Source organism: Anopheles stephensi, unplaced genomic scaffold, assembly GCF_013141755.1.
Source record: "Anopheles stephensi strain Indian unplaced genomic scaffold, UCI_ANSTEP_V1.0 ucontig60, whole genome shotgun sequence".
Taxonomy (NCBI): Eukaryota; Metazoa; Arthropoda; class Insecta; order Diptera; family Culicidae; genus Anopheles; species Anopheles stephensi.
Window position 1 is genome coordinate 45,637 of NW_023405428.1, and position 16,239 is coordinate 61,875.

The following is a 16,239-nucleotide window of genomic DNA, read 5'->3' on the forward strand; positions in this document are numbered from 1 at the left end:
TATTAATTGATGAGCAACTGATTGCGTTCAATGAAATTTATTTGAGTCAAATGCAGTCCGAATATAACTATATGTGCTCCTGAGTTTTTTTTTATTCATAAAGATCGGCCTGACCGTATTGCTTGCTCCTGAGTTTTAGTTTTAGAGCAAATAACATTCTGGATATTTTTTCTCTTGAAAAATCGTTGGACTACTAATGCACTCCTTTTCTAACCATCATGAAACATTCCATTCCAAAGGTACAGGCGGGGCAGTGTCGTTACGCTTTTCTATAACTTGTGATACATACATTTTGACGTGTCTACACCATATTCTTGTACAAAACGTGTAACCTCGCCAGCACAACCCCACGCGAGTGTAATTCCAGCTCCACCGTGTCCATAGTTGTGGATTATTACATGAATCTCTCCTAAAAAAATATTGCATTAACAAAAAGAAGCTATTATTATTTAAGAATATTATTTAAACTCTTTGACTTACCATTAGCAAACACTGCATGATCTACTTCCAAGCGTACACCAGATGATCTAACTGGACGTAATCCAACAAAGTCCTTCACGTTTACTGCACTTCTTAATGCAGGAAGAACGGTGAGACATTGCGCTCTTATGTCATACCGATCAATTGGGTTAACTTGTAGATTGTGATGTTTTTGCTTAGTTCCGCCTAAAATTACTGTGTCCGTGTTGGGAATTATGTAGCACGATTCGTTAGCGTATGAATGAAATACGAATTCTGCTTTTACTTTCTGTACTTGGCCACGGAGTGGAAATAAATCGGCATCTTTAAAAACGGACTGGGAACCCAGCCCTAGACAATTGATAATAATTGCGTTCGGGTGAATGATCATGTTTTCCAAACTACGGAGACTGGTTAAATGTTCCTGGCGTAACGTAACATTGCGAGTGGACAAGACTTCACGATAGTGTTTCATTATTTTTGATGGTTCGCACGTAAAAGTTATGTATGAAAATGCAGTGTAAAAACTATCCTGATGATTGTTCGTATCATCTGGTTTCAAAAACTTTGTTTTGCTAAATCCAAACACGATATCATGCCACCAAGGAACGGTTGTATCCGTTTCGTAAAGCTCTAGTACTGGCACCAAACAAATACCACACCGATCAGCATACCCTCCGCGCCACAATTGCAGGAAGTAGTCGTGCGTTTGTTGAGCCCATCGTCTGAAAATATTATTCATATTTGTTAAATCTCCCAACAAACATATCGTGAGCAGTTACTCCTAACCGGCATTCAGTGGTGGATGTTCCTCCCAAAGCGTACGGTCCCCATAAACCAGCTGCAACGTCACTAGTTGTGTTTGGACTAAAATTATCACTTATAATTTGTATCGTTGAACAAGGAAATTCGTTCGACAAACGAATTGCACACGATAGCCCATTTATTCCACCACCTAGGATTACGAATTGATAATGTTCGGTACTCATCGTGCTCGTGCCGTGCTCTTTCTCTAGCAGCCTAATATCAAAAGAAAAGGAACCTTTCAAGCCGAACGCGATCAACACAATGTAAGTACTTGAACTCGTCAGCTGATGAATGGCTAAAAATATCGTGTTTACTTGTGATAACAAGAAATGGATGTTCTTGTGATAACTTGTCTCTCTTGTGATAGATATGAACCAAAACGATAATTAATTTACGTTCAATGGTTGCAACAATTGACAATACAGTAATTGACATAATTAAGGTTACCCTTTTTTATTATGATAAACGGAAAACTGGAATTGATTTATTGCAAATAAAAAAATATACAAAATGGGTTAAATGTGGTGTAATAATGCTGGAAAAGCGTTCTGAAAAATACGTACCCGTTATGTTATGTGGTAAATAGACCAAAAACCATTGTTAATTTAATTAAATAATGTTTATTTTAGTGCAATCTTTTTTTTAATTAGGGTAAATATTTCCTGCTTATCACCTTTTCCTCTTCATGCTTTCTTCTGGGCGAGTTCGTTTTTATCCTGGTATTTGTATGTCTTAATGTAAAAGTCTAAAAATAACCCGAGCACAATGATTGCCTGTAAAAATCCGTACCACAGCCAAAACGTTGGAAAGTTGCAATTTCCATCGAACAAAGGGCGTCCAAAATGGAAAGCCAAGTGTAAGAACTGCATCAGCTGCAAACGGGTAAGATATTTTTTCCACCATATGCTATTATTGTGTGCACCCAGTGAGGTAAGAAAATAGTAAAAATACATTATCGCATGCACCAGCGTGTTCCACAACCCGAGCAGTAGCACATGGCCTCCCGGAACGAATACTAAAGCGCAGTATGTCGTTAATACCATGAATGAGTGATGATACACATGCAAAAATGAAACGTGGGACTGTTTCTTTCGTAACACGAAAAATACGGTGTCTGCCAGGTCGGCGAGTTTCAATAAGAAATAAGCGTAACTGAAGTAAACTTCATCCATTCCTACACGGGACTTGGAGTAGTCGATTGGTTGACAACGAAAGGAAAAGTGTTCATATAAAAGAAAAACGTTATAGCACTGTAATTGAAAACATTAAAGGAGATTAGATTCGACTCTTGTATTACAACCCGTTCTTACACACTTACAATACGTAGGAACAGTGTAACGTTTGCCGCCATTTGAAACAAATTGTAAACCTTAATCATTTTTAGGACATTGTACGGCTTACGGTTAACCATATGGCGAGGTCCATATCGGAGTACAAAGTATAAATAAGCAAAAACAATGCCTACGATGAGTACAGGTGAACCGACCAAGGGAAGATGTGCACTTCGTCCATCTAAAGAACAACACGAAAAATTACCCCCGCCTCACAGAGCTTAAAATCGCGTATAACTTTTACCTCTTCGTTCGATAAAGTAATCATTGTAGTAATTGGTAATAGAGTCTAGTAATGTCACCATGGTATACGAGAAGTACGTTTCAACTTTCAATGTGTGTTCACTACTGCCAATATTTACTTACTGTACCAGCACGATAGTTGGACTGCAGTTTTTAAACACATCATTAGTCTCAATGACACATTACTTGCGAGTCAATCATAAATCTAGTTTTGTAATGATATCAAGTGAAAGCCATTGAGTGTGTCAATTTTACGCAAGTGAAGCAATGAACCGCTTTATTAGTAAACTTGTGACAAATTGACAAAAGACGTGAAGCAAACGTGGAATTGTTTGGACTGTTACGTAAAATTAACAGTTAAAAGATGCATTTTGCAATTATTCATTTGCATCAAGTGCAAGGGAAACGAAAGGTACATTAATTAAGTATTTTCATATTTTCTTGGAACTATTGTGCTTGCATTATAACAGTAATGACCGAATAGACAACACGCTTAGTATGGGTTCCATTCCCGACTTGTTCGTACGTAAATTCTCTACTGTAACTGGTACCTAATATAATTTGACCTTATTGTGGATTTGAAAGATATTAAGATGTAGAACGAAAAGTAAAGTTTGTTGTAGCCCTTTTTGCTCTAAAATGAAATCTTTAGCAATACAACAACTTTTTGTGGAATATATGAAAGTTAGGTCGATAATTTTAATGACTATTTATTTATAATTTAAGTATGACGGCTTGCACCATATTATCGTATAATTTTAATAACTACTATGGAGTAAATGATCTCGTCATTATTTCGGATATCTAATAAGTATGTCGTACAATATGCTGTTCAGCGATGAAACAAAAGTTTAATCAACGATAAACGATGAAAATTACGCATTGACTTTTCACTTGTTTTGTTTTTCGTTGCAACATTTGTTAGTTTGTACATTGTTAATGATCAAACATTGTTAATAATGATCTCGTCATTATTTCGGATATCTAATAAGTATGTCGTACAATATGCTGTTCAGCGATGAAACAAAAGTTTAATCAACGATAAACGATGAAAATTACGCATTGACTTTTCACTTGTTTTGTTTTTCGTTGCAACATTTGTTAGTTTGTACATTGTTAATGATCAAACATTGTTAATAATGATCTCGTCATTATTTCGGATATCTAATAAGTATGTCGTACAATATGCTGTTCAGCGATGAAACAAAAGTTTAATCAACGATAAACGATGAAAATTACGCATTGACTTTTCACTTGTTTTGTTTTTCGTTGCAACATTTGTTAGTTTGTACATTGTTGTTAATACATACTGAATGTGTTCATTACTCAGTCTGTTAAAGTTCCTTAAGAATGTACAAGAGTTTTAGCCTTGTTGAGACACTTCTATAATTTGATGATTTATAAGTACACAACAGTAGATTGGAATACTGTTCCAAATATTTTTATTTATTCATTATAAGAAAAGTCCCTTACAGCGCATTTGATAGTAACATAAATGTTTTTAACTTCTACCGATTATTGTTATTAAAAACTAGTATATAATTCTAATAAGTTTAACAGAGACAGAAAAAAAATCTTTTGCAACCTTCTTCTAAAAACTTTTTATTTCTTTTTAATATATGTTTTAATGTAAAAATCAGCAAACAGCGTAAACATAAACATATTTTGTGTGAATCCAATAAACAGTAAAACTTTCGGAAAATCGCAGTATCTACCCACTAAAGGTACTCCGAAATGTAGCATAAGGATAGTGAACTGGATCTGTAATACAAAATAGAGGGGAAAAGATTTTTTATTTAATTTAAATTAATGAAAAGTCTCAAAAATGTCACAAATCATCATACTAGCTGGACTTGAGTTATGTGTCGTTTCCACCATAAAGAATTCTTCAACTCAGGTTTGAATGATGTAAGGAAGTAATAAAAGTACATGATAACGTGTACAAAACTGTTTATCAATCCCAACAATGTTGCATGGCTTCCTGTAAGTTATGTTTCGATATGAATTATTAGCATCGAGTATTGACAACGTCATCTTAGTGTACAACCAAATGCTTACCAGCTAAAAATTTTGTAAATATATACGTAGCTAGAACCATTCCTGCATGATGATAGGTATGAAGAAATGTTATTTGATTGTACTTTTTCCGCAACACGAAGAAAACCTTAATTGAAGAAAAAAAGATAACATGTGTCAAATTACAAGCTTATTGTTTAAAGCGTCAAAATCTTACCGTGTCTAGCAGATCGATTATTTTAGAAATAAAATAAAGATATGTGATAAATATGAGCTTGCGCCTCGATGGGTTGTCTTTTTGGTTTATCGTTTCGCAACTCCAGCTATAGTCTGCAGTAAAGTAGGAGTTTAAACCACCAACAATTCCGATGTAAAGATTCAAAAAGATCTGTATCAAATTATATATATTCATAACCGTCGTTAGGTCTAGAGGTTTTTGGTGTTTCATCAGCCGACGTCCCCAATCATAAACGAATTTTAGATACAACACAATGATCGCTGCAATCGGCCATGGCGAACCTAGCAAAGGATAATTTTCGATTCGAGGATCTGTGAGTAAACATGAAATTAAAATGTTTAGAGCACGCTAAATATAATAATTAATGTATCAAGTTGCACTACAAACCTTTGTATTCGGTGAAAAAGTAATTAAACGTTTGGTATATATTACGCAACACTAACGCCATGCTGAAAAGCAACTCAACACGTTAAAAAAGCGGTTTTTACTCGTTGCGCTGAAAATTTTCTTCAATGTTCAATATAAACCCGCTAAATGCAACTGATACGTTTAAAACACACTGACACAATTCAAACTTAGCAACACGGCCATGTCGTCTCTACCGGATAAAAACACACACAAATTCGATTCAAATTTGCTCAATTTTTTTACAGTTTATAATATGTATTGCAGAGCATAAACATATTTATTGCTGCCAGAATAATCTGGCTAGTGCATCTATTATTGCACATTTTCTTGAATCATCTGATTCTAAAATGTTGGAATTACAAGCCACAAACCTGAACTATCTTATCACGATCTAACTATGCAACTATGGATTGATCAAACGTTCAATTACGAATGAACCGCCAGTCCACATACAGGCAATCACCAATTTCAACCACCAGCACAAAAATGACCAACAAAATGCTAAAGTTACCACACGGCACCTCTCTTGGTTGATTGTTCAACATGTGCGAGTGGCTAGTCTTTGTTTCTGCCAGCTGCATACGATGCATAAATTACAGAATGTCTGGCCTCACATTTTCTACCAAACGATACAGAAACGTTGCAGTAACCATTTGAATAACAATCGGTACTTACAAATACATACAACTCGCTGTTGATAGTAAGCTGTACGTAATATCATACGAAACTCACTGTTAGTAATCATTCAGGAACAGGCAAATCACCTTATTGGGTTACATAAATACGCAAATTTAGAGAATAGCAGACCCACCTAGTACAAAACTGTTTTAATTACGATTGGGTGGTTTTATTTTAAATAAGAGTCAGTGATCTCTCACGTTCTCATTACTGTTAACTTTGACTGTGTTGTTTTTGTAATCGACTCAGCGATTAAAGTAGTGCTGCATGTGCTTTGCTATTGAGCTTTGATCGGTACCTTATTTCTAACATTTCAATTAAACATAAAATGTAAAGGGGAAGTAAATTACTGCAAAATTTTTAAACTAGGTTACATTGCTAAGTATAGAGTCATGTCCTTAGTATCATTATTTATCAGTTTGTTCATTTCTAGGTATGTATTTTTTTCATTTCATTCGAAATATTTCGAAATTATTTATTTTTAAAGTTACTTACAGGGTTAAACATATCAAAGTCATGTAGATACATAAACACAATAAAACAAACAAATTAAAACCTTAAAATTTTCAATATTGTTTTAACTCATAACTACATTGCACACTGTAATGCAAAGAAGAGGAAGAAATTATACCGTTTTGTATTATTCCGCATAGCATAACTCACAAGTAAACTACAGTCGTCCATTTGAGTAATTGCTAAATGTATAAAAATTTTAGTAAAAAGTTAAAACGTAAAATTTAATTTCCATGGTCCATTAAAATCATTATAAGAGAAATGATTTTATTTGTTACCGGCATGGAGTGATACATTAGATCATTTCAAGTATTAAAACATATCATCGACGCATAATATGTGTATATATCGTTACAACACAGTTTATGTATTTATTTCCAAAAGTAATTCTCACACAAGTTAAGCTTGCCTTCGATATTACAATGTAGTTCACGTTGCGTACAATAGCTACACACTTTGCATAGTGAATACATTCATTTGTAACCACGATTTTAGGTGAGTCCTAGCATTTTACCATTTCCTTTTATAATTTTTTGGTGATTTAAAACTATTACTTCCTTGATCTTCGGAGATTTTCTGACAACATTTTTTTTAACAAACTGCACAATATTAACATTACACGTTGCAGCACCAAGTGTCCGGCATTAAACAGTCTTGTGTACGAAACAATGACTTCAACAAAAACATTCGCAAATGTGGTATTCGTTCAATGTTATTCACTTATAATATGGTCTAAGCAACCTTCTGTTACCTTTTTTTGCTCTCATCAGATTTATTCATGATCGTTTCAGAAAAAAACTTCAATTTTAACAGGCGGGACTTGTATCAGATTCATGTTGCTAATATCATATTTGTATGCTTGTACATGTATGCATGCTTAATCCTTTTTTCTGATCACAAAAAAAAAAAACATCGTTTGTTTACTATTGTTTCTCGGCTATTTAATTAAATTTGTTCGATATAATTCTCATAGACTTGTTAACTTTGCTCGCTACAACTTGATTGTTTCAATTGGCAGTTAATATTTTGATAAATCTTCGTGTATTTTTAATAATTTGTATGATATCAGAATTATCACTGTATCATACACTTTATTTAAGATATTATCTGGCGTCTTTAAATTTATATTTATGTCGCAACAGCCATTAATAATGAGTAATGTTAATCATTCGCAAATAATATTTGATTTGCCGACCCGCCTTGAATTTCTCCAAATAATCTTCTTATAAAACATATTATCAGAAAGGTAATAGGAATGAAGATGGGACACATTTTTTAATTCATCACGAACGGCCTGACCGTATTGCTATGGAACACATAATATGGTAAAAAATAACTCATAAGGTTCGAATGAAGATATCAAACATTAAAAGAATAAAATTATTCTGCTCAAGGTAATTGCTTGCTCTTAAATTTAGAAACTCATTGAGAAAAGGAAATGTCGTATTGCTAGAACATAATGAGGTTTACACTGACATGTATCACAAGTATCAAATAACATAATTGAAAACTTTTAGAATTATTATTCCAGAATCCACAACATAACACCTAACTAAATAAAACAATAAGCAACAAAATTATAAAATGCTGTAGTATGTACTTCAACTGAAACGCACACATTTTTCAGTGGTTATGTGTTTAACAGTCTTACAAGAAATGATAGCATGCGATTGACTAGAGTTATATTTACTCAAGCTAGCATGGATTATACGCCGCACTGTTCCTTAATAGCTTAAGCTCTCCTAATTGTTCGGTATGTATCAGTGTGGAATGGATAGTATCAAGAAATGAACAACATTTTCTTATTTTCCCCAGAGGTTGGATCTACTTTAATATATCACTGTCTTACAAATTGGTCATTTTATTCGAATTAGATGTCAATTGCATGGAAACTGTCCTTTCACCGCACTGCAAAACCAACAAGCAACATAAAAAAAACCATTTTAGTTCTATCAAACACATTTCATACTATTTCACAGTAGATTTTTTATTCTTGGATTCTTTATAAACTACTCACCGTTTGAATACATAGGACATTTTGTTATAAAATATCATTTAATTTGTTTACATTAATGCTAAAGCATTTTTCCTTTGTAACCGTTTTGTGTATGTAAGGAGTGTATAAAGTAAGATCCAAGGGAAATTGATTTAGGCATCGGTGGGATCAACGTGAATCCTTTGGCTAGGCTAAGTACTTCATTCGATCAATAAAATGATATTCTTTGCATTTCTTAAAATATTTCTATTCACATTAAGGGAATGGCAATTAAGGGAAATCAATAATATTCGCAGTGTGATTACGTTACCAAAGTTACCAAAGTAGTCCAGCTTATTTCGTGTCATCTTCTCCTTCCGACGAACTCCGAATCGTGTTGTATGATGAATTTCGACTTTTCAGCATTCGTAAAAAGCTTCCTACTGCAAAGATGGTTCGACGGTGTCGATGAAAAATTCCTTGATACAGTGCATCTCTTAGTGCCTTGCGGTCATCGACGACTTCTACTTGCATAGTTGGTGTAGTTTTTTGAGCAATCATTAATGCACAATGAACGATGCCCTCACCTGTAGGGCATGTAAGAATGATAATAAAAAATGAATACGTTAGCTCATTTGTTTATCAATCCATAATCACAAACAAATTTGTTGACTATGCATTGCTACGTTGTATTGGAATGCAATTTATATTACACCCGATTCAGACCATCTCTCCAGACGAATGATTGACTATCCAACTACAGGCAAATTAATTTAAAGAAACCAGAAATGATAGACCATGATCTTTTTGAAAATGCAATCATTTACTAAATCGTATAAATTTGATAACGTGACAACCGTTAACTACTACATAGGGTGCTTAACAACATTACAAATAGGAGCAGGAAGGACGGCTCTACGGTAGTAATGACAGCAGCAACGATTTTCACACAACAAGACCGGGGAGCGATTCTCATCCATACCTTTTCCCCCTAGTGAGAACTGGCTATCAAATTATGTGGTATCAATAAGTCTAATAAACTAGAAATGGTAGGCATCAATCAAGAGGTCGTTAGCCCTCAAAGGAAAAAAAGGGAGTAGAATGAAAAAAATAAAACCTTTATTGTAGTTCTTTTGGTATTTGATTTTTTAAATAGCGGTTTATTGAAATTTGCATTTGCCTAACGAGTCAAAAAACTTTTGCTGATATAAAAAATTATACACAAAAAATAGAAAAATAAATTGACATCTCGCATGTTACCGTCATTTTTGATAACATAAATGCCTTCAACTCTCTCACAACGTATTTAATTTGTATAGGTACTTCAGGTATCTTACGAAAGACCTTTTATGCGAGAAGATCTTTTCCATGTAATTTATATGGAAAGTCAAATTGTCCGTCCTAAATTTCTTTGCGATAAGCAAATATATTTTTGTAGGTAGCTTACTAGCTTTATGTATATTACATAACACAATCCTCAGCAGTTGTTGAAGGAGAACCGGCCAGATGATGTTTGTTACCGAGCCTGTCGTGTGAAAGGCTGACGTTGCTATTAGCAAGCCACTTGACCTCACTTCGTAAATACATATATAAAAATATATTTTGTTGGAATATATGTATGTAATTACCATGTAGCAAATTTATTCAGTGAAGTCAGAAATGAGAATAAAAGTTACTTTTAATGGTTTTGGAGAGTGATCAAAGGTTAGTGTTACGCGAATAGACCATAATTCATAAACAACTTTGCGTAGCGCTAATGGAATCTTTTTTATCCAATTGCAACTGGTTAATAAAAATAAATACGTATTGCTGATAAATGGAATACCTGTGGTAGCGGCTGGTGATTTTGGCGAGCCAATTTCGTCACTAAATGTTCGTTCTTTTAGTTTCCGATGTTTCATGATGATCGCAGCCGTAGTTGTTACAACAGTGCTAGAGCTGGCACCTAAACTGCTGCTTGAAGATGCTGCTGTGTTGGTCAAGTCAGCCGGGCTGCTAGTCTCTCGAGCTTTGCTGTTGATGCTGCACGAATCGACCAAATTTAACTTCATGCTTCTCTTCACCAAATCTGTATCCCCAACGTCATGGTTGTAAGGATTAGTTGCGGCTGTAGAATTTGCTGTAGACGAGCAAGGTTGATTTGACTGGTTTTCTAGTGAGCCTGTTGTGATCAGCTCCAAATCAACCGTTTCTCGATCTGATGCTGATGCGATGATTGGCCTGAGCGAGATATCTAGATCAATCGATTTTTGACTAACCGCACTTTGCGATACTATTACACGATTATCACAGACCTGTCTATCCGATTCTACATCCATAATTGAAACCATGCTATACGATCTCCTGAGCAAATGGATAATTTACACGCACATTATTTATCACACACGGATACCACTTTAAACAGCAAACTTCCGGAAAAACCACCCGTCATAAGTACATACGTGTCATAACTGGTCGAGTTTATTAAAGCCGCGAAAAACTTATGCTTTTTCTGTTGCATCACGGAGGTCGAGCTTCACTGCAAAAGCTATTACGGATGGTGGGTTTCAACGCACTACTTTCATTAATAATCAGCTCAGGAATTTTAAGGAAATGATTACTGTCACTGTTGTTATTTGTTAGATTTCTTTCACTACATTCTTTCCAACGATCACTTTTAATAATTGAAATTTCACTCGAACTGCACTCTGTGTTTTGGTCGTTGTTGTTTGTCTCCAGATTAACTTCCGACAATATGAGTTGTGCGTATTGTGCTTCCGTTTTCATATCATTCACGCTGCTACATGAACAGTCTGTAAGAATAATTCTCGGGCCAACCTGTTGTGCTGTCTCGGATGCATCACTGGATTCCAGTTTGAAGTTGTTAAATTGTTCAAGCAGAACGTCGAGCTTGTATTGATTATTTTCCTCTTGTATTTCAAAGGAAGATGTAGTCATAATACAAAATTTATGTTCTTCTCTTGACTTTTCTTTTCTGGATAACAATGTTACAGCCAATAACGGTGTTATTTTCGTCTTTATGAAGTTACTGCTGGGTAAAATTGATCTCACACTTATGTATTCCAACGACAGTGGAATAACTTTTTGCACAACTGGTGTTCCACGCTGTTTACGATCTATTCTGTTCGCACAAAGAATCCTATATGAAATCCTGCGAGCATCGTTCACGAACAACATGCTGATTTTCCCATCTTACAACCTATAGCCATATTTGGTTCACGTTTACCGTATAACAACTGCATTTAGGTATCTGCATTAGCAGGCACGTTGCAACATACATTATCACGAAAACCATTGCTCCCCTGTAACACTCGCCTTACACACGTGGTATGAAGCCGATTAGGAGACACATTTTTTTCATTTGTTTGAGCGTGAAGCAACATTTTCTAATGGCTTAAACGATGGGTAATTGTAGGAACCGATTATAGGGATGTTTAAAACCTTTCTGTTACTCTATTGTTCTATTTACTTCACATGGCGTAGAAGACAGTTGGGAAATTAGTGCAGTTGAAAGGTTTCCAAGCAAACGTGATTGTTGTTTTAGTGACTCAGCTTCTGTTGCATTCCCGGTTTTGCGTTATGGCATTGTTTTCTGATAAATAATAAAAATACAAATTGAAGAGAAGTAGGGTTAAATATTATTAAAATTATCATTTAGAACACGAAGAAATTGAAAAAGATTACAAACACTCCTCCCAGTAGTATTAAAAGGTATGTTATACTATCAAAACTATGAAATTGTCTCTAATTGCATTATGATTAAAAATAACTGTGCTAAAATTAAAGCTGCTACATTGCTCTTTGTCATTTATCTTGGATACCGAATTCTTGCTAAAAACCAAACAATTTAATTAATTTATAGATTTTTAACATAATAGGATGCACAATACATCGACTATCCAGAAACATGTACGTTAAGTAAAAAAAACCCAAATGGAATCCAAAGACCTAGATAGACATGTGTCCTTCGAAAAAACAACAATAAAGCGATAAAAAATCCAAATAATTTACACCATGAGTGGCATTGCTCTTTGCTCTAGTATTAAAATATACTACAAGAAAAAACTCTACGATAATTTTTATCTAAAGCTCTCATAGACAATGATTGCGCGTTTCTATTGTATTGCACTTTCGCTGTTATATTCGAAATTGTATTTCTTCGGTTTGTCGGTAAAGGAAATCAATGTTATTTTTCAATCAACATTATTATATATATATATTCTTCCATACACAACCGAGCATGCCCTGGATATGGCAAATAACTAGGAGGAAATGCCTAGTTAATTTTGTTAATTGTTTATTTTCGTGAATTTAACTCACAGTCACCACATTCAGTAGTGACAATACGGCATCAGTCCGTAATACTTAATAAATAAATAAATAAAATAAATTATTGTATAAATTTGACCTTTCTTAAGATGTAGTATAAATCTAAGCATGAATCTAAGAATTTAAGCTGGTCAAGCACATGTATACATTACATCAAATTATTCATAATATACAAGGCACTTACTACACCGTTTTTAAAAGTAATCATTGCGCAACAACCATAGATAATAGGGACATTTCCCACCTTGAGACGTAATTGAAAGAAACTACTGAAATGAATGCTAGCAATGATAATATTGTTAAAGTGGTTTGAAAAACAGTAACATATTGCACTTAACTCACCACTTATGCTGATTATCCTGTAATTTATGCTGATATTCCTGTAATTTGTTGCTGTACATATCTTTGAGATTAAGTGCTTCGCAAGACACACGCATAATTCTGTGCAAGTTTAAAGCATCACAATAAACAGACTATTTCTAAGAGACTAAGCCACTCAGAAATACATTCAAGTAATAGCACACGATACAACAAGATGATTTAAGTTTATTTGTCTACTGTACAGCACGTGGATATTGACCGGTTTCTATCCTTTCATGTAATGTATTTGGAAGATGAAAATTAGTGCAAACCCATGTTTTTCACAATAGAAGACTGCTCTATACCAATACATTCAACATGCTTTAAGCATGCGCATTAGCAATCATTTCTTCTTACCAAAAAAAAAAAAAAAAAAATACAAACTTCATCAAAACACACATACATATTCCTTTAAATGCAGTAAAACTTTCATCGCTTAGTCATAGTGAGCAGCACACACAAAGAACCGGTATAAATACGTATTTCTATCATCTGTGTATGTTTTTATACCTGTTGAAGGACAATCAATAAGGCTATTTAAGTTTCCATTTGTCAAGCACTCTGTACGAATCATAAAATGTCTCTTTGCGTCGATTGTTTCTTTTCGTACAAAACGCTTCTTTTTGTGGGTTATAGTTATATTATTTGTCAAGCTTGTTGAATCAAAATAACTGGGAGCTGGATAATTAAACTTGCATTGTAGCAAAGCTAACAGGGCGTCTACATTGTTAGCGATTTTCCCGCCGCGACAGTATCCCAGTTGGTACAGAAGATTTTTGAAACTGTTATAATATCAACCAGTTCGTTTTATTACATTCTTGTTATATTTCAACCAGGAATAACAATTGTCAAGATGTACTCTAACGATTAAAAACTATGATCTAGAAAAAATAATCAATTTTATATCAATATTTCAATACCTATCAACAAAAAAAATTCATGTTAACAGGAAAAACAATTCGACAAGCTTCAATTAATCATCGGGCAGAGACCAACGATGTTTGGTAGGGCAGAAATTAGCGTAGAAGCATTTTCTTCGCATGTACGACCGTGATATCTGTTATTATTAATTAAATTATTCATAAAATTACACAATATAGATTAAAAACTGGAGAATAAAAAAAGCGTATTTTGCTTAAAGCTACAGCGTCCTTAATTGTTTGATTATGCGTTTGATTTTCACGGTAAGACGTTTGGCGCCATCTAGGAGTCGCCGGAAGCAAGCAGACTATAGGCAATTCGCAGTACATCAAACAGCGTCTATTTTTTATCTCAATTGACCAGGTTAAGAATTTTTACTATGTTATTGTTGTTGTTTTGGATGAAAGAGACTTCGGTCCCTCAACGATTTTTTTGTCTAACAGTATTTTTTTTCGTATGAAGTTTTGATTTTCACAGCGGAATGTCGCTAACAATGTAGACACACTGTAAGACATTTGGCGCCATCTAGGAGTCGCGGGAAGCAAGCAGACAATGAGCAAAAGGCATTACATCAAACAGCGTTTATTTTTTATGTAGACTGACCAGGTTAAGGATTTTTAAAACGTTGTAATTGTTGCAATGTCTGAAAGAGACTTTGGTCCCTGAAGGATTCATTTGTTTATAAGATTTTTTGTAGATCAGGGTTACGCAGACTGTCTTATGCATCGCTAATGGACCACTGCACCTAGCAGTGAGTGCCGTCCTGGCTGGTGTGGTCACCATCTGCCTTCTGTGGCCAATGCCAGGTGCAGGTATGTAGCGATGAGATGCACAAGCAGGTAAAGAACGAGGAGATGCACATTCAGGTATGTATGATATGCTTTTGAAGGTATCGGTTCTAGACAGCGTCGATGATTTATGAGAAAAAAATCAATAATTTATGAGAAAAAAATCGCATTCATTCATATATTATCTTGTCGTATTGTTGATACCTTTGAATATTTTTGAACATTATATTTTCCGTCAACCGAGCACGCACGGGATAAGGCGAAATATCTGGGAGGAAATGTTTTGGTATTTTTTATGTGAATTTGTGTTTTTTTTTGGTACTTGTATTTCGTCAGCACATGCGGTGCTGACAATACGGCTTCAAGCCATCATAATAAATATATAATAAATAAATAATTAAATATATTTTCCGTCGTTTCATCAAACCGCATGCATTCTTCTTGCATGCATATTGTCGTATCTTTTTTTGCTTTTAAAATTGTCTGTCTTTAATTTATCTATTTTCAGTCGTAATTACTTTCCTTTCATATTGTTCAAGTATGTTCGTTTTCCTTTTTTCGCTTTCATCGTAAGTTTATTTATATCTTGCAATTTTATTTTTCTATACGATTTAGCAGTTTTTAACATGCTTTTAGAATTCGATATATTTTGAAGTCTCCGATGTGAATTGTATTTTGTAATTAGCTTCAGGTAATACAGCCATTCCGTCTTTTATGAACAAACTAATTTTGCTGTCGTTTGGTTTAAATTTCACCTTTTTTCCCTAGTTCTTTTATATCTTCACTATTTTTCTGTTTTGAACTTGTAATCATCAACACATGCGGTGTAGACAATACGGCATCAAGCCGTCCTAATAAAATTATATTTATTTATTTATTTATGTTTCTAGTAAGACGGCTTAACGCCGTAATGACAACACCGCGTGTGTTGATGATTATGAATATGAATTAAAAATGCATTCCCCCCCTCTTTTATTTTGCATTATCCGGGCATGCTCGGTAGTGAGTATGTGGCGATTGCAGTGTAGTTGTCCAAGTCTATTGCAGAGTTTATATCGACGATTTGGGTCCGGTCTATTGCTTTTTTTGATTTGTTCATGGTAGTAAGGTGTGTGAAACGTCCGGAACTTCCTTCCGTGTTACGGATCTAGATTGTAACAATACAAAAAGAAA

General features: G+C 34.4%; 2 protein-coding genes across 8 annotated transcripts; both read right to left on the reverse strand.

Annotated features, from left to right (window-relative positions):
• Positions 1 to 21: 21 nt before the first annotated feature.
• LOC118517184 (elongation of very long chain fatty acids protein AAEL008004-like) lies at positions 22 to 3,018 on the reverse strand. 2 transcript variants are annotated; one of them, XM_036063104.1, is made up of 5 exons: positions 2,842 to 3,018; positions 2,585 to 2,778; positions 1,249 to 2,516; positions 481 to 1,184; positions 22 to 409 (listed from the first exon to the last, which is right to left on the reverse strand). In XM_036063104.1, exons 1-3 carry the CDS (start codon positions 2,900 to 2,902, stop codon positions 1,950 to 1,952), a joined length of 822 nt encoding a protein of 273 aa, XP_035918997.1. In that variant the 5' UTR covers positions 2,903 to 3,018; the 3' UTR covers positions 22 to 409; positions 481 to 1,184; positions 1,249 to 1,949. The 2 variants fall into 2 exon arrangements, with proteins under 2 accessions (XP_035918997.1, XP_035918995.1); XM_036063102.1 differs by lacking the exons at positions 2,585 to 2,778; positions 2,842 to 3,018 and having other exon boundaries at positions 1,249 to 1,837.
• Positions 3,019 to 4,265: 1,247 nt separating this feature from the next.
• Positions 4,266 to 13,916, reverse strand: LOC118517185 (elongation of very long chain fatty acids protein AAEL008004-like). 6 transcript variants are annotated; one of them, XM_036063105.1, is made up of 8 exons: positions 13,340 to 13,838; positions 10,494 to 12,260; positions 5,956 to 9,192; positions 5,482 to 5,543; positions 5,074 to 5,405; positions 4,899 to 5,004; positions 4,685 to 4,821; positions 4,266 to 4,601 (listed from the first exon to the last, which is right to left on the reverse strand). In XM_036063105.1, exons 3-8 carry the CDS (start codon positions 6,090 to 6,092, stop codon positions 4,443 to 4,445), a joined length of 933 nt encoding a protein of 310 aa, XP_035918998.1. In that variant the 5' UTR covers positions 6,093 to 9,192; positions 10,494 to 12,260; positions 13,340 to 13,838; the 3' UTR covers positions 4,266 to 4,442. The 6 variants fall into 6 exon arrangements, with proteins under 6 accessions (XP_035918998.1, XP_035919000.1, XP_035918999.1 ...); XM_036063107.1 differs by having other exon boundaries at positions 5,482 to 5,692; positions 5,874 to 9,192; positions 13,340 to 13,833; XM_036063106.1 differs by having other exon boundaries at positions 5,482 to 9,192; positions 13,340 to 13,833.
• Between the last annotated feature and the right edge of the window lie 2,323 nt (positions 13,917 to 16,239).